General features: G+C 41.4%; 1 protein-coding gene across 1 annotated transcript; it reads right to left on the reverse strand.

Annotated features, from left to right (window-relative positions):
* Window positions 1–1,338: 1,338 nt before the first annotated feature.
* Window positions 1,339–8,775, reverse strand: PCK1 (phosphoenolpyruvate carboxykinase 1). The gene is made up of 10 exons (XM_036395611.2): window positions 8,704–8,775; window positions 8,192–8,466; window positions 6,636–6,817; window positions 5,822–6,025; window positions 5,298–5,485; window positions 4,305–4,467; window positions 3,961–4,185; window positions 3,735–3,866; window positions 2,937–3,032; window positions 1,339–2,368 (listed from the first exon to the last, which is right to left on the reverse strand). Exons 2-10 carry the CDS (start codon window positions 8,413–8,415, stop codon window positions 1,914–1,916), a joined length of 1,869 nt encoding a protein of 622 aa, XP_036251504.1. The 5' UTR covers window positions 8,416–8,466; window positions 8,704–8,775; the 3' UTR covers window positions 1,339–1,913.
* Between the last annotated feature and the right edge of the window lie 9,300 nt (window positions 8,776–18,075).

An 18,075-nucleotide genomic window follows, 5' to 3' on the forward strand; every position in this document is an offset into this window, starting at 1 on the left:
GGCCCATAAGAAACCCTGGGGCTGTAACTGGCCATAACTCTGAGATCACCATGACAGATTTTCTCAGCTCTCCTTGCTCTCCTCAGACCTATCCAAATACCAGCCCAGTGCTGTCACACCAGTTGTGGATGGCCCAGGCTCTTCATCAGCTATTTATAGAATTACTTTATTAACAACTTTATTTTATCCACTTGATAGTGATGTTTGAATCTGAGGGGTGTACATTCCAATCTTCCTTGGCTCACTTCCTCTGACTTATTTACTGACTTACACCTTGATTTTTCTGTTAATCTGGAGCCCACTCAAGAGGACACATAGAGGTGACCCTATAAGAGATGCAGATGTGATTTTGATCATCTCCACAGGGGCTGCACCACTCTCCTCCACTTCCCTCACAGCTTTTCATTGCCTGTTCTTTGTGTGACCTATGCATTGACTTGGGCTCTATTATTCACTTCAGAACTGATGATGTTTGTGTTAAGTCTTAAACATGGGGTCAGGGGGTAGTTTAGAGCCTTTTCAGATTGTGTGACCTCTCCTAGCAAACTTTGAAGGGCAGTTGTTGACCAGCCCTGGCACTGTTTGCTCTGCAAGGAAGCAAGTCTGTAAAAAGGCTTATTACACAATGTAAGTGATTTTCTTTTTGCTAAGCAAATATTTGCAATGTGTTTTAGGAGATCAAGCATTCAAAGTGAAAAAGCAGGATACCTGCCAGGGATGTGGGAAGTACATAAATGACACCTCTAATTGGGAGAACATGGGCTGGTTTTAGTGTCTTGGCTCTACAAGGAAGCCAGCACAGGTTCCTGCCCTGATTTTCATTGAGCTCTAAGGCTTTAGGCATCCTGACAAATCTGGAAAACTTTTTCCCAAGATGTCTTTACTTCAACAGCTTCACTCATTACTCTTGCAAAAGCCAAGGTGCTGTGGAACAGGGACAAATCCTATGACTTTAACAAATGAGCAAGGTCCTAATATGGGGCTTTCCTAGAGGGTAGTTTATTTTATAAATGCCTGCAGCAACTAACAATGCCCAGTTATGGAGAGTGTGTCACCGTCTGGATGACTGCTCACAGCTGGTATAATAATTTTTGGTCATTCCTTTGGCTTGAATTGAAGTTGCAAAGACAGTATTGGGCTTAAACTAGCTGGCTCAGGAGCAGCAGATCAACTCCAGTCAACATCTAACTTCCACATGTGCATCTCTGCCTGTGCTGTGGTACTGACAGGAGCCTCGATTTATGTGCATGCAGTTTATAAACAGCAAGAATACTGGAAATGAGGTAATATTTTGTATAAACATTTATTTTATAGTTTAAGAACAAGCCATTCAAAACATCTGGAAATCACAGGAACATGAGTAATATATAATAGCAATATCTTAAATATGCATTAGTAATATAAAGTCATCTTTCACTCTGATAGTTACAACTTCATTTTTCTAAAAAGTATTTAAGACATGAAATATGTTTAGGTAATACATATATACAGCATCTAATTTTCTCTCCTCTTTGCAGTGGAGTCTGAGACTCCAGAGGTTTCTGTGATGGAAACAATGTGCTACAACTTGAAGGCTGGATTGGTTTGGATTGCATATGCAGAACTAGGCAAATAATTTACACCCATCATGGCTCTGTGTGCATGTAAGTGACAGAACAGGGGTTTCAGACCCTGTGCACGTGCACTCCCACAGCTGCTCACCTATTCACAACAACCGATGTAGTTATAAATCATTAGGTCTGGAGTTATTTCTAGAATGTCTCTGTATCTATACCCTAACTAAGCTATGACCTACTTTCATTATAACCCCCTGCCCATCAGTGTGCTGTTATGCTTCCAGTGGTGATTTGGTAAAATGTGTTTGCCTTGTCTTAGTGTGTGCGAATTGATAAATAATTGTGGGTTTGACCAGCTTACAGCTGTTTTATCCTCATCTCTAAGGCAAGCAATTCCCTTTCTATTTCATAGGGCAGGTCAGCATTAACTTGCACTTCAAAGTACTGCTTGATTTCTTCTACCTCCTTTTCCCAGAACTCTTTTGAGATATCAAACAGTTCGGTCAGGTTGATGTCTTCTAAACCCTTCAAGTTCAAAGCAGCATCAGTGGGGATGTAACCTATGGCAGTTGGTTTGGCAGAGGCTTTCCCTTCAATCCTGTTGAACATCCACTCCAGCACGCGGGAATTCTCCCCGAAGCCAGGCCACAGGAATTTCCCTTGGCTGTCTTTGCGGAACCAATTCACGTGGAAGATCCTGGGCAGCTTCGCAGCTGGACGATGGGCCATGCTCAGCCAGTGCGCCAAGTACTTGCCAAAGTTGTAGCCAAAGAAAGGCCTCATGGCAAATGGATCGTGCATAATGACCTTGCCTGTTTGAAACACAGATGGATAAGGTAAGGGAATAAATAGCACTTTTATTCTGAAGCACAAAGATTCAGATCCTCCCGGGGTTTACCCATGATCCCTTCACCACCCTTGTGAGCTTTAAGAAACAACACAAGCATTATCTTTGATGCACCAAAGGTACAAATGAAATTAATTTTTGTTATTAAATTTCTTAAAGCTCAGGTCAAGCAGCTTAAATGAAGATTCTCAAGAGATGGCTATCATTCATGCATTTATGTTGAGCTCTAGCAGAAGACAAATTTAAATTTGTTTATCCCAGACTGTAACAAGAACTCTCTGTCAAGGCTTCTGGCAACCCTGTGCCTGCATCCTGTTCTGTATGCTTGCCACCTAAGGGATTATTTTGCTTAATTTGACTTTTACAGAGAATTTGGCCGTTAATTCCAGTACAAATATTTTCTATTGTGAAAATGCACAGGTTGCAAAATTAGCTGCCAAGACTGAAATGTGAAAGAGCAGGGGGAAGGAGAGGGCAAGCAGTCCAGAGGGGCCTGCTTTTAATACAGGTAGGCAGATTAAATTTTGATTTACCTTTGTGCTCAGCAGCTGCTGTTGCTTCAGATCTCATGGCTGCTCCTACAAATACTCCATGCTTCCAGTTAAAGGCCTCATAGACAAGAGGGACACCTATAAAGAACAAAATCACTTCAGTAACTAGAGGTCCAGAAGCATTTTTATGACAGGTTTTGCCATCTGACATAGTGCTGAATGCATGTTACTGGATAATGTATTCTAATTTTTCCTGGGTTTTTTTAATCAGTTCATTTCCTGCTCTCATACAGCAAAGAAGTTTGAATGAATGTTTTCAAAACTGGCTCTTGATTACTGAACTCATCCAGTGGGAGATATATGGGACATCAGAATCTCCAGCAGATTTTAGTGGAAATAGAATCTGATCCTGTGGTCATATTAGATTCAGATCTAGCATTACTTCTATTTCTTTTCCAACTTGAGGTGGCCTTTAGCAGAACAATTTATCTTTAAACTGTCTAAAACTGATTCATTTCTCTAACCATTTGCTAACTAAACTACAGGCAAATTGAGACCAATGTAGCAATTTTCTATGTGTCTGCTACCCATGTTAATGGGGCCTGATCTCCCTTCAGCCCTTTGTTATTATTATTACCTGTTTTGTGTTAACATCAAACACCTCAGACCCTGAAACACCAGTGGCTGGAAGCGTGTGTGCCAAAGGCTAACACAGAGGAATTGGACTAACGTGGTGATTTCCTTGCTTTTGCAGCTGTGAAAGCAAAACCTGTGGCCATGCCCAGCTGTGTGTCAACTCTTCTGTGGCCAGCCTGGAAATGTGGCTGCTGCATCTCTTACCAGCTGGTCTGCGGCCTCCAAAGATGATCCCTTCGATGGGAACGCCTTCGGGCGACTCCCAGGCTGGATCCATGATGGGGCACTGCCTGGCTGGGGAGCAGAACCTGGAGTTGGGGTGAGCACAAGGTTCTCCTGCACAGAACAACACAGCAAAACAGAGTTAACTTGAATTTATTCATTAATTCCAAAGAAAGCCAAAGAGAGGGCCACGGGGTGGGCCAGGTACCGTTGTCTGGGGTCCAATCCTTGTTCTTCCACGAGGTCACTGTCACTCCAGCTGGCAGGGGCTCATCAATGCCTTCCCAGTAAACTCCTCCATCACTGGTTTCTGCCACGTTGGTGAAGATGGTGTTCTTGAATATGGTTTTAATAGCATTGGGGTTTGTTTTGACTGAGGTTCCAGGGGCAACACCAAAAAAGCCATTTTCGGGATTGATTGCCCTTAAGTTGCCTGGAAGTTAAATGATAAAATATAAGTGAACCATACTGATTTAATTCTACCCAGAAGTTTGTAGCATGTCTTACTGCACTTACAGCAACCTGTAAAACATTCCAATTTTATTTCCATACCTTGTTCATCAAATTTCATCCAGGCAATATCATCACCCACACACTCAATTTTCCATCCTGGCAGGCTTGGGTTCATCATGGCCAAGTTAGTTTTTCCACATGCACTAGGGAATGCTGCAGCAAAGTACTTCTTTTTACCTTCTGGATTGGTAATTCCCAGGATCTATTGAAAAATTAACGCAACTGTTAAAAACAGCCTTTTTTTCTTGCACGTTTCATTTTGGAGATTGTCTCCCAGCAAGTGGAAATGATAAAATATTTAATTATGCACATTTGGTCCTACAGAAGAAGCACAACATAATATTGTTGACAAATAACTCAAGCTGTATTTTTTAAATCAGAGTCAAATCTTCTTCCCATTAGAATATCTGTAAGAAATTCTTATATTTTTAAAAAATGTTAAGTCTGTATATAATAAACATTTCTTTATATTTTGCTGATTAAAGACCATATACATCTGTGTTTCTCTGTCAAGAGAGAAGAAAACCAGGCAATATTCTTTTGGCTGCACAAGTGGAGTGAAAGGAAAGCACTTTGTGCATGGATTCTTCTGCTCTTCTCAAAGACCACAGATTTTTTTTTCCTAAGGCTGCTCTCTTATGCACTTTGAAATTCTTTTTTTCAGTGGTATTTTATGGTGGTAGAATGTTTGAAGGACAGCAGAAATTAAAGCCAGGAAGGTTACACAGCACAACTCCCTTAGAAAATCTGATATTTGCAGGTTTTTGAGTACAAGAAGTCACTCTCAGAAGTTCCAAACCTTGCTTGCTTTATACCATGACAAGTCTTAATTTAAATGTTTAGAACTTGGCCTTGCAAGCAGTTTTCTATTCCCCATGAGCCTGGCACATAACAGATTCCTATCTAAAGTTACAGGACTATCCATATGAGACTAATTCCATTGATGGCCAGGCGGGTGATGGATTTATGTGGCTCTAATTTGAGGTTTAACGGCTGTTCAAACACACAAGATTTAACAGCATAGATTTTTACCAGCATGTGCTCTGCCAGCCAGCCCTCCTCTTTGGCCAGTCTGCTGGCAATCCGAAGAGCAAAGCATTTCTTCCCCAGCAAGGAGTTCCCTCCGTAGCCGCTGCCAAAGGAAATGATCTCCCTGCGATCCGGGAGATGAGCAATCAGCGTCAGCTCCGGGTTGCACGGCCAGTTGTTGATTAATGGCTCTGCAGAACAGAATGTTGTAGTCATGAATGCAGCAATTCCCATGCTTGATCACGCTGTTGTTTCATCAGCATTGAGCCTCTGACAGCAACCCAAAGCATATGCTTCAAGGAAATCCCTGGTAAGTACTAGGGATAATGATCTCCTTTCCATCAAACTCTCACTGAGCTTTGATTCCTTGAACTGAGTTTTGTACCTAGTGCTGTTACAGAACCACCCTGGGCTTCTGTGGTGAGGGTGTCCCACGTGCTGAGGACATGCACTCAGTTCCAAAACACAGCCCTGGGCATTTCCAGGGGTTTTTAATGGCTCCTAGGGTTTTAAGGTAAGGCTCTTACCTTTCAGCGGCAGAGGGCATCCAACTGAGTGAAGGCATTTTACAAACTCCCCATTGCCCAGGGCTTTCAAAACATCTGTTCCTATCCGTGTCATGATCCTCATGCTGGCCACTACGTAGGGTGAATCCGTCAGCTCGATCCCAATCTTGGACAAAGGTGACCCAATAGGCCCCATGCTGAAGGGGATGACATACATCGTACGTCCTGGAAAACAGGCAGTAGCAAGATGTGGCCAAGAGCAAAACAAGGAACATTTGAAGTAAGCTTTATAAACATGGAGGTTGTTTCTCAGTCCTTTAAAAGCTGTTTGTCCTATGACAGCTTCTGATGATGTTTAAAGAGCTGCAGCTTTCTGTTTGTCTAATTGTGTAGCAAGAAGTTTTATCTTAAATGCTGAAAGCAGCAGTTCAGACAGTTTGTCTAGCCAGGAGTAAGGGGAGGTGAAGGCCAAGTTCTCTGTTAGAGTAAATCCCTGAATCTGAAATTCTTGCTGTGGACCAGAGGACCTTCATTCTCATCTCACTTCCTATCTGCTCCTCAGTTGCTATGTGACTTCCTGAACCAAGTCACGTGAATTTTTGTACTTTGCCACTCTTTAGGAAAACAAGAGTGCTGGAAAGAGACTGAGGACTGTCCTTGCCCAGGTATTTGGGTCTATGGTAAAGATCTGCATGAAACCAGTGAAGTGACTACAGAGGGATAAAGCTAAATCTTCAGCTGAAACTGTTCTTCAAAGATTTTCAGTAACTTGCAACAGTAGTAAGTGTCTCAGCATTGCTGAAAGTTCAGTGTCAATTATCTTTTTCTTGCCTACCTTGCATGCAGCCTGGGAACCTGGTGTTGAAGGCTTTCTCAAAATCTTCCTCAGACATCCAGCGGCCCAGCTGGCTTGTTCCAGTTTTAGGTATTGGAGTGGTATCTCTCTGCTCTTGAGTGATGATGACAGTTTTACTCTCAATTCTTGCCACATCTCTTGGATCAGTGAGAGCCAACCAGCTGCATTTCAGCAAAAATCAGCACATTAGACTTTAATTATCAATATAGCATTTTTACCCTTCTGTGGGTCCACTTTAGCACAAAAGGCTGCTAAAACAATGCTTTGTAAGGCAAAAATTAGTGACAAAGCAGTATAATGGATAATATCAAAAATCAGTCAGATATATTCTCTCATAAAAATTGCTTTAAGACTTTCCAGTAATAATAAAAATCATATGGCCTAGGAAATTCTTGTTACATTTTAATAGTCCTTTGCCTCTTAATCGCAGCCTTGTTCTCTGTTGTTAACTTTCAGGGAAAAGTTAATCTTGTTTAATTCTCATTCTCATCAGTGTGAAGTTGTTTTGTATGGGGACCACAAAATGATGCCTCAAGCTAAGTGGATGCCAAGGAAAGTAGTTTAAGTGTTGGTATAAGTGCCAGAGGGATCAGAACCCAGCTTAGTGGATTGGCATAGTCCCTTAAATTAGAGGCATCACAAAGGAAATACTGAGTATAAGCACGATCATTAAAAGTGAAGGAGTTCATTAAAGGGGATTCTTTTTTCCCTCTAAGGAATTTTTTGCCATCTATTTACGATAGAGGGGATTGTTTTACATTTTCACCTCTGTGCATCGAAATTTTCCACGAGTATAAAAATGTTCTAGTTGGGCTGTCATAACCATCATCACTACAGCTAAGCATATAATTAACAATGAATAATTTATCTGGTGAATCTTGCCCTTTTCTCTCCCAAATAGTCTGCAAACAGATTGCCAAATTCCTGCACTTAGTTATTCAAAAGTCTTTGCAGATTTCTCCCATGAAGATCTCGTGGTTGGCACGTAATTCTCGAGTATGCACTTGTTGTTAATATTCTCCTTTCACGTTCAGTTAGTTGGGAGAAATTATGAAATATTTGAAAAAAGTATTTGCAGAATACATTAGAGTCAAAGCTCATCGGCACGATATGAATAATGCCTGTACTGAATAATATTTGAACACCCACAGACCTATTTGAATGCCACAAGAAAGTATGTGATGAATAAACTAATTGACTAAAATAGTAGAATTCTTCAAAAGAAGATTTGCTCAATAATATTTAGCTGTTGCTAATGATAAGTTGCCTAAGTCTCATGACATTATTTCAGTTCCCTGATGTAACTAATCAACAGAGAAAATGTACAGTTGATAGTCCAACTGAATAATGTGTTTTATCTAATTTTTAGAGGAAAAAGTTTGCTTTTCCTGAGTATTTTACCTATGTAAGCTAAAGTTCCAAAATGTTCATGGAAAGCAAATATTGGAGAGTTATAAGAAGTTTTTAAAGTAAACAGGATAGAAAATGAATTTTCCAATTCTGAGATGATACTTGGCTTCGTTTAGGCTACTCACCAGTTCTCATACTTGTTCAGCTTCTTGATCATGCCTTGTTCTACCATGATGTCCAGAAGTTTCTTGTTCTCTTCATCCGAGCCATCGCAGATGTGGATGCACTCAGGCTGGCACAGCTTGGCATTGGTCTCGATGAAATCCCTTGCTTCAGGAGGCAGACTCTCCCAATCCCCCTGCACAACCTTGGGCATGACGTTCATGTCGGCTTTCAGCTGTGGGGGCATTGTTGAAGCTGCTGTGGATCTCGTTGATGGCTGTAAAATACTGATCACAATCTAAAATCAAATAGATTAGGTGTGTTAGCTTAGTTACGTTCTAACCAGTGTCACAAAGCCTTACAACATATAACACAAAGAATTTGCAATGGACTTGATTATGTACTGCTTTAAAATCAAGGCAGGGAATTTGGATCAAGGTGGAAAAAATAGAGGCCATTCTACTAATTTAAGGTGGAAAAAATAGAGGCCATTCTACTAATTTAAGATGGAAGAAATAGCGGCCGTTCTACTTACTGTCTATGGAAGCTGCAGCTGGATGCCAGAGAGGATTTTGCTGTACCTTTCAGTTGAGCCCGTTTCACTTGCTTTGGAGCTCTCTTGCAATTGCTGCTTTCAAGGATGCACCTCCTTCCTTAAATATTCTTCATGGTAGTGTCCATCCCACCAGTTGAGGTGGAGGAGGCTTGGCCTTTACATCACCACTGGATGTGTCTTGGGACAGTGCCACTGACATTGTCATCATGCAGAGTTGTCAACAAAGCAGCCCTGGCAGGGTAATCATTTAACAGGCTTGATTAATGAATGCTGAAAGCGGAGGTTCTTAGCCCCTGGGTTTGCTGTTTTGAAGCAGTTACAAAATTTAGCAGTTTAACCAAACTTTGATCCATTTTGGCTTTGAAATCAAAAACGTCATAACTTCTCGGCGTGTGGGAAAGGTTGAGTACAAAGAGTTTCTGGAACCAGGAACACGGAGGTCATGCACAGAGGCAAAGTGCAGTTGGCACATTTTGTAGGCAGATGGTCACTAGCTGGCTGTGAAGTGGAGGCTCGTCCAAGGAGTGTTTACTCACCTTGGGAACATTGCCTGATCTGGGTATAAAGTTCAACAGTGAGCACTGACAGGCCTGAATAACCACTACGTAAGGCCCACAGCTCTTATTTTTGTCTATGCAGTTCTAAAAACATCGCTAGCAGTATAAATCTAAGTGTTGGGGTTCCTTCAGTGCAGGCAAGGAAGTTTTTGTTTATGGCTTGTTTTAGGCTTCTGCAAATGAAACAGTTATTTGCTATTGCTACAACCTCAGAAGAGGCAGAGCAGCAACTGTCTCAATAATTAACCTCCTCTTTCAAATATTATGTTTTATTTTACTGGGAGTTCTGTGGGGGCGAGGTGTCATAAAATATTAACCCATCCCTAAATTTGTACTCAGAGCAAAAGCACAGAACTGCTAAGGACTGGGGCTGCATGCTGTTCTGTGGGTGAAGTGCACTGTGTGCATGTACACAGACCTGAGTCTTTACTTGTGTCAGATGTGGCACTATCTGGTATCAACAGCCACTAGTACTCTTATAATTCTGAGGGTTATCTCGGTGTTGATATCAGGCACTTGACCATCATCTCAGACACTTTGAGCTCTTGTCTCTGTTTCTGCAGGCCTGTCTTTAGCTTCCCCTATTCCATTTTAGACAATTGTGACCATAAAGAATGATCAGTTTGTTTGTCCATGCAGTCTGGGTGTGTGAAGACTGAAGTATTTCAGGCAAATAGAACTGTAGAAACAGCCCTGCTGCCATTTGCTCTCCCTCTATTTATACACAGTCTTAGCAAAGCATCTGGAGCCTGGATAAGGTAATGCATTTGTGCCAACTTGAGACTTTTTTGTATTGATGGTGCTCTTACCCTGGTTGTCATTGGTAGTTTGCAGAACAGGAAATCTGGGATTCCCAGCTAGGTTTCAGGGAGTTCTGAAAAGCAATAAAATTGACTTATCTTGTATAAAGGGTGTTCACAACCCAGCTGTTGCTCAGGTTTGTGAGGCAGTTGGATGTTCCCAGCAAGGTTCTTGCTGGGGCAGCAAGCAGTGACTTGCAACCCCCCAAAAAGCCAGGCTGGCACAGCAGCAGGGATCAGGATTGTAGCTCACCTTCCCACCTGCAAGTCTAAAATACTGCAGAGCTGACTCTCTCTCTGCAGGAAAACCCTCTGGGACTGTACCCTCTATCTCCCCTGAAAGCCTTTTATTGTGTTTTGTAAATATGGGAAGAAAACAGTGAGGTAAGAGGGGCTGTCCTTGATGCATGGCAAGGCCAAACATTCCTGAAAAAGAAAACAAAAATCTGGTGGGATAAGAGGTGCTAAAGACTGCTCCAGATAGGGCTGTGATGTAAGCAAAGATAAAATCCAAAACCAATTTAATAATGGCAAAGCTGGTGTTTGTCTCAAGAGTCCACATACTGTCTTGCTGGTGGAGCTGATGAGAAATATTTTCCTTTTAAAACATGTCATAAAGTACCTTCATTGAAAATAAAATGGAGCATAATCTTTAGTAATACTAAGCAGAGCCCTTTTTCAGAGAAGTACAAAAATACTGAGTGCTTTTTGTTGGCCAGGTAAGTCAGTGTACATAGAAATAACTGAGAGTAAGCCAGCAATGCTCAGTTGTCAGGAAGACAGTTGACCAGGAAATTATCATATTGCAGCACAAGTAAAATCAGAATAAAATCTTACATACAACAGCGTAATACAGCAGAATCAGTCCTCGTGTCTCTAGGTTTTGAGAGGATTAAAAAAATTCCCAAACCCAGAGCATTAATTTCTGCCAATTAAATTACAGTCAGGCAGGTGTTGTGCAAATTTTCTAGCACTGCAATCCTAACCTCCCACAATCTTGCTATACAAACTGTGGGCTTCTCTTGAGAAGACACTAAATATGCCAAATTGGTGGCACTGTGTTATGAACATATGTCCATTAAAAATCACATTAAGGATTCCAAATGTTTTTCATTTGTGATGGCAGCAGGGCTCGAGTACAGATGTCCACTGGGAATTCTAGACACTTCAGCATCAAATTACTTGTATTTAGGTAACACCTCCCATCAGAGGATCTCAAAGCATATCACAAACACACAGTAAGCCTCAAGCCCCTATATAAAACACACATAGTATTTGGTGCAGTGAAATAACTGGAGCATATGCAAATCAAGGCCAGGATTTTTTTCAAGAATCTTCTCATTTAGAGATTCAGCTTTCAGAAAGCCAACAGAAGGCCTTAAAGGTTTTATGTGAAGCTAGTGAATTCTCATAACACCCACTGTCTCCCACACAAAAACCCAGATGCAGCACTTCCAATGGCTCAGTTACAGTGGTCTTGAGGTGTCACCCAGTACCAGTGGGTGCTGCTGTCAGGATTCAGTTTCTGGAAGATTTCAGGAATGGCAAACATAGGAGGTGGTATGGGGAAATGTAAGGCCTTTTAAAAAATAGTTGTCTTGAATGTAAAGTTTATTTTCCATTTAAATGAGAAGTCTTTTTTAGTAGTAGCTGCATTATAATGCTCATCTAATAGCTGATACGATTTCTTCTGATTGAACTTTTTTTGGCACTTTTTCTCTCTGCTTCTTGACACTTGAATGTGATGCTTATCAGGTGCCTTCTTGGAAGCTGTCAAATCATTTAAATGTGTGTGAATCTGACATTTCAAGATGACAGTGTTCAACAAGTGCCTTGAAAGGAGGGGTTTTAGGATTTTTGCTTTGATGGACACCATTCAGGTTGCTCAAAACAGAAGTTTTTGAGCACTTCAGGTTTTACAGACTTACTAGAACTCAATAAATGTAAAGGTTTTTTAGATGCTCAGAAAAAGTGTCATTAGGAAGCTTAACTCATCACTACAAACCAAGGTGCAACAAAGCACTCACAGTGAGATCTGAAAGTTGTTAATGGCATATAATAACACTCAGAAATTCTACTTCCCTCCCATTGCTAGTTCTCCTACATATTGTCACCTCCAAGGAGTTTGTCACTTGGGTATTTTGCTATAAAACTGTAGGTTTTTTTAAGATTCTCTGAGCTGTTCCACTAACGGAAGAGCACTGCCTCTGGACTGCTATTTCTGTGGTGTTTTGCTCAGCTGACACTGAGCACTCTCTGACAGCTCCTGGACTGGATGCCACAGAGTCCAGACCCAAGGGCAGCCCTTGCAAGCTCAGAGAGAGCAGGGCAGGGATCGTTCTCTCCATTTCCAAAAGAAAACGTGAACCGTGCAAATTGCCTGAGGTTGCAAAAGAGCCTGTGAGTGAGCCAAGGGCTCGTTCCAGACCCTGCACGGCGCCGGGCACGTTTCCACCTCACAGCCCCTCTCTTGCAGCAGCTCTTCAGCACTGACCCATCTGCAGGAGGGCTGGGGGCCCTGCTACGTGTGCTGCACGCTCCCCTCCACGTGTGAACCCTGAGACTGAGCCTCTGCCACCAGCCACAACAGGTAGCAGCAAGCTGGGGGCACCGTGCTTTACCTCCTGCTCACCTCCCTTCCAACCCTAATCCATGCAGGATTGGGCAGACTGTAAAATATGCTGTTTGTGGATCCTTACAAAAGGCAATGTGATTTTTTTGGCCCGTGTTCAAAATGAAGTGGCTTGTTCTGATGGTGGAGGACTGGGAAAAAATATCCAGATTTATCATGATTAGACTGTACTTCCATTGACTCGTCCAGCATTTTCAGCTTGACAACAGAGATTTCTCAAAACAAATGGAAGCAAATTTCAGCAGCCAGGAAGATGCACTGGTGCATGTTTAAAGTCTCTAAACAAAGTCGCCAACTTTTGATGCTTTGTTTAGTATCAGCTCAAGTGATCAGTCCTGAGCTATATTTTAGGGAAAGTCCTGGTTGTGCCACAGTACATGCCAAGGCTGACATTACACCATGGGCACACTGGTTTATTGCTTGTTGTTCTGCTTCGGCAGATAAAATAGTTATTATTGTTATTATTATTACTTTATTTTTAGGCTCACTTTCACAGGCTCAGCTCTGGAGATGGTATTGAGACATGTAATTTTAACTTTGATAAGCAGTCACTCCTCTGGAGCCATTTCTTGAGCTGTGACTCTAATCTGGGGACTCTTCCCTAAAGGAATACTGTCTTAAAAAAAACCCCAAAAAACAAAAACTGTCAAGTTTCAGTGTGAATATGTGAGTAATGGGCTCTGTAGCCACTGGTACCTGACCAGTGGCCAGGTATGTGTAATTCTGTTAGCTTGGGAGCTCTTCTCATCTACTGCAGAAAGTCTCAGTCATATGGAGAGTTTGGGCCCACCAAGACTTTCACCAGCTTTACCCTAGCCACAACAGAATTATGATTTTTGCATGGTTACTACAGGTTTTTTTTGCTGGGTGAACAACAGAACCACAGCCAGGAGAAAAGGGGACAAGCCATACTAACCAGAGTGAAAAACAGCCAGCAAAAGGTTTGTGTTCCCTTTATCTTTCAGTATCAACTGTACTCAGTCCCACAAAGCCCAGATGGCTCCAAATCCAGTTTGCAAATAGAAATGGTTACCCTTGCTGGAGTGAAATCTCTTTACCACAGAGGTGTGTGCTTGCAGCTGTCAAGGACTTCCTGCTTCCTACTTGAGTAGGGAACAGACAAATCCTTGCACACGAGTTCAAGCACCTCTCGTTCAAGAATTTCAGCTTCCTGTGGTGTTCTGCTAGCTGTGCCCTTTTACAGAGACCTCACCTCCTCAGGCATAAAGAAATGACAGGGAAGCACCTTTTTATATTCTAAATCTGTTTGTTTTTTGTAGGATGGGACAACCCTGGCTCCCCTGGCTCCTTCCTCCTGCACACTGTTCATGATTTCTCTGTGATTCTTTACCTGCTGGCAGCACTGTGCTGGCAGGTGTCCTTTCAGGGTTCCCCAGCTCTACCTGTGCCACAGGCTTTTTCTCTTTTCTTTAAATCCTCCCACATACCTTTGTTCTCCCTCAACATTTCAGTCACTTTTTACTTGCAGTCTGACCCACTGGTCACAGTTCTGTACATCCTTCTTGAGTTGACTCTTTTGAAGAAGGATGGCTTTAACCAGTAAGAGTGGGGGCAGATTCTGAAGGTTTAGGTTTTGTTTCTTCCTCTGCTATGGATTTCTCATTTTGACTTTGGACATGTAACTACATCCCCAAGCCTTTATCATCTCCTAGGGAGGTGACTGGGAGGTGACAATTTCTCCCTGTTCTTATGAATTCTCCTAGTTTGGTTGATATTTCCCAGCTAGAGAAACTTAAAAGCTAATTAAACATGATCATTATCTCTTCTCATTTTTGTCTGTGCCACAGACAGTCCCTGCTGGGTTCTCTCTAGGTTACTGTAATGGAAATAGTAAGTTCTTAATTGAAATGAAAAGCATTTACTAGAAATTGTTTTCTCCTTCAATAGCAGCACAAAAGCAGCAACTTGGGCTAAACCTTGTCTTCTGTTTCAAGTGAGATTTGTTCTATACTTTTTCCCCAGGAAAACAGCTTTGGTTAACATTTCAAGCATTTTATAACACTAAAAGCTAAACAACAGGATAGAAAAGCTGATTATGCAGAAATGAAAGCCAAGCTACATCTAAAGGTCAGAAGCCAAAAGTGCCTATGTCAAGCACTACATACCTTTTGGTTCTTGAACCTGGCACCTGGAGGAAAATCAACATTGCACAAAAACCAATAATCCCTGTAACGAATCCTCTGTTTACTGGAAAACTCTTATGTAAGTGTTAACAGGTCAGGTGAAATCCTACATACTGTACATTTCTGCTTAGCACCATTCTAAGAGGCATAAGGCAACATCAGTGGACAACAATGGGATTTTTTTCAATGTAAAGGCACTTTTGTAAATGGTTCTTACCAGAAAAATGCCACAATTATGATTATTTCTACAAACAACACTCAGTAGAGAGATCAGGAGTTCAACTGGACCCTGGAAATCATGGGGTTTTTTTTTCTTATGCTCTTAGGAAGACATAATTCTGACTGCTATGTGTGCATCTTTGACTGACCTTCTGTAAATCTCTCCAAGTTTACTGATTCAGGAAGATATATATGTATATCAATACTGTTCATGTAAAGAGAAACTTTTTACATGGGTGCTTAGACCACTATGTACAAATGAACAGCAATCATCTTGCATTCTGCAAATAAAATTAAAACCCCCATGCACTTGCTAGCCTTTTAAGATTCAGATATTTGCTCTAAATAGCACTAAGTACCTTTTGATTTTAGGTAAAGCATAGATGTTCTCCGCCCATAAAATCTTAAACAAAAGATGGGTATGAATGACAGATCAAGAGACTCGGTTTGTAGAGGCAGCTCTGAATGGAGTAATAACTGTGATTCACAAAATGTGTCACCCAGGTATTCTCATCTGCTTTCTAGACACTGCCTCATCTTGATGTTTAAGTTACAAGGTCTATAAAATTGACTTTGTTTCTTAGAGGAGCAGAAAAGATGTACAACTAAGCCTGTTATACTATATTTCCATTACCAGTTCCTGATGGAGAGGCCTGGGGCTAGCTGGTTGTGGACTTTAAGTGATGTTTCAACATTGTAGCAGTGCAGAAAACTAAGATTTAAGGTATTTCTGCTGATAAATATCACGGACTACATCACCTGCTGTTCAATGAAGTGACATTAATGTACAAGTTGTTAAATACTCCCTTAAATTTTCTTGATTTCTTTAGATTTTTGAATTAAGAAGTTGATTTGGACTCCTCAGAAAGTTTTATGCCCAAGAGGATTTGTTATCTGAGCTGGAAAAAAGTGCACAGGAACCCAATGCTCTTCTGAACCCACCAACTGCCTCCTTACTGCTGATTTTGCAAGGTTTAACCTGGACTTGCTGCACATCCACGTGGAAGCAGAATTTGAACTCCTCTGGGTTTGTACATCTCACTCACAGATTTATTAGGACAATCATTTAATAGTCTCATTCTTCAGTGATCCTATTAACTTCCAAGTTTTGGTGTCTGTTCAGCTGTGCACAAAGAGCTGTTCTCAGAACTGTTTTCCTGATTAAAGATTAACAGTGCTTTGATAAAAGAAGGAAACATGGGCATCCTTGGAGTTTGTTTCTTACATCAGCTGGGTTAAACCTTTACTATCTTTTCTCACTGTGTATCTTCTATCTGTGTTTGGCAATCAAATTCTGCACAGCTCCAGCACGTTTCCCCTAGTTTAGTCAAAACAAGAGGAAAACTTTCTGCCTTTTAAACCTTTAACTCTTCCACCCTTGCACAAACAGCAACAGAAACCTGTAATAACTAACTAAGGCAAGTTGTATTAAAAACTTTCTTTGCTATCTGTTGGATTAAAGAGTATTCTGTAAAAACAGTGGAAGTCACTGAGGTGTAGTTAAGTGTATAACCACACTAATGCCTTTTGAAATGGACTAAGTGATATGCTTCCCAATAAACATCCTTCTTCCAAACAGATCCAGGCACGCAGCTCTGCTGTTTGCCACAAGGAGCAAATTGTGTATTAGTGGATGGCAGGATTGTTTCTAAATATATCATAATGTTAGATGAAACATTTAATAGACAAATTGCAATTATGGTTAATAATTTTTAGACCACTTTCCTGACTTGTGTCTAAGCAATCAATCATCTCTGGTACTTTCAGCTCCAATAAGCTTATGCTAAATACTTCCCCTTTTATATATCCCACATCTATTAGGTCTTGGTTTTTTGTCATGCTATATAATTAAAATCATTTACAGTATGGAGCAGGATTTTAAGAGCATAGACAACACTTGAAAGCATTAAGTCTTTTGACTTAATAGGAGTTGCTTTTGTTCTGCTGCAAGAATCACTCATATTTACAGAAATGATCTGTCTCCTCCAAGCCAAGATGAGCACTGGAGAGAGAGCAAAGCCTGGCTTTCCCTGTGCCTTAGGCACAACCCGAATTTAGCTGATCCTGCATGAACAGCACAGTCCAAGCACTGTGCCCTGAGACAGCTCTGCAGCTCTGCTCACCCTCCTCTTTGCATGAGAAGTGGTAATTTATAGCCTGCCTAGACACTAGTCAATCAATACCCTCCAGCATGATTTCCATCTGGCTTTGCTTTGCTCTGCTCCCATCTTCTCTCTACTTTGGGGATTCAGCAAGGAAACAAGTAGGACTGTATGTTCTGATGTTCCTGGGTCTGAGGTCTGACTAGTTTTTTATATGACTGCAGCAATAGGGAGCAGAGAATTGTGTTCTTTGGGGCAGGCAAGAAATCCGAGTCAGATCTAAATCCTAAGTGATGTCTGCTAAAATGAACTGTAGCTTCCATCTCTGAACCACAGGTCTGGGGGAAAAAAAAAAAAAATCGATAATATTCTTCTTTCCAAATGATCAAACTGTATATTTTCTCCTGAGAATATTCCAGGCCAGCACTGAAGCACTGACTTAATTCTGAATCTGCAAGATTCAGTTGCTTAGAACAGCATCAAAAAGAACATAACTTTTTATCTCACTCATTAGCTGATGTGCTTTCTTTTTTTTTTTAATTAAGGTTTCTGGTGGTCTCTGAAGAAATGCCTCATATTTGCAAAAGTGGGACACCAAAGGAACAAGGAGCACCAAAAAATACAGCAAAAAGACTTCAACCATTTAGTGACAGCTTCAAGACCTGAGCAACATTTCAGGGAGCCAGATGAATTAGAAGATTGTAAAAGCATCTCCGCTCTCTCCGAAGCAGGTGATGGCGTGAAGGAGGTTATCTGGTGCTGTCATTATTAAGAGGGGCAATATCTCACTGCAAAAGAGGTGCTGAAGGCAGTGATTGTCCCTGGGGTGGGAGGAGAGGGGAGGCGTGCGTGTTCGCAGCGCGGTGCTAAGGCGCACACACCGCTGACAGGTGCGGC

Source organism: Molothrus ater, chromosome 17 (assembly GCF_012460135.2).
Source record: "Molothrus ater isolate BHLD 08-10-18 breed brown headed cowbird chromosome 17, BPBGC_Mater_1.1, whole genome shotgun sequence".
Taxonomy (NCBI): Eukaryota; Metazoa; Chordata; class Aves; order Passeriformes; family Icteridae; genus Molothrus; species Molothrus ater.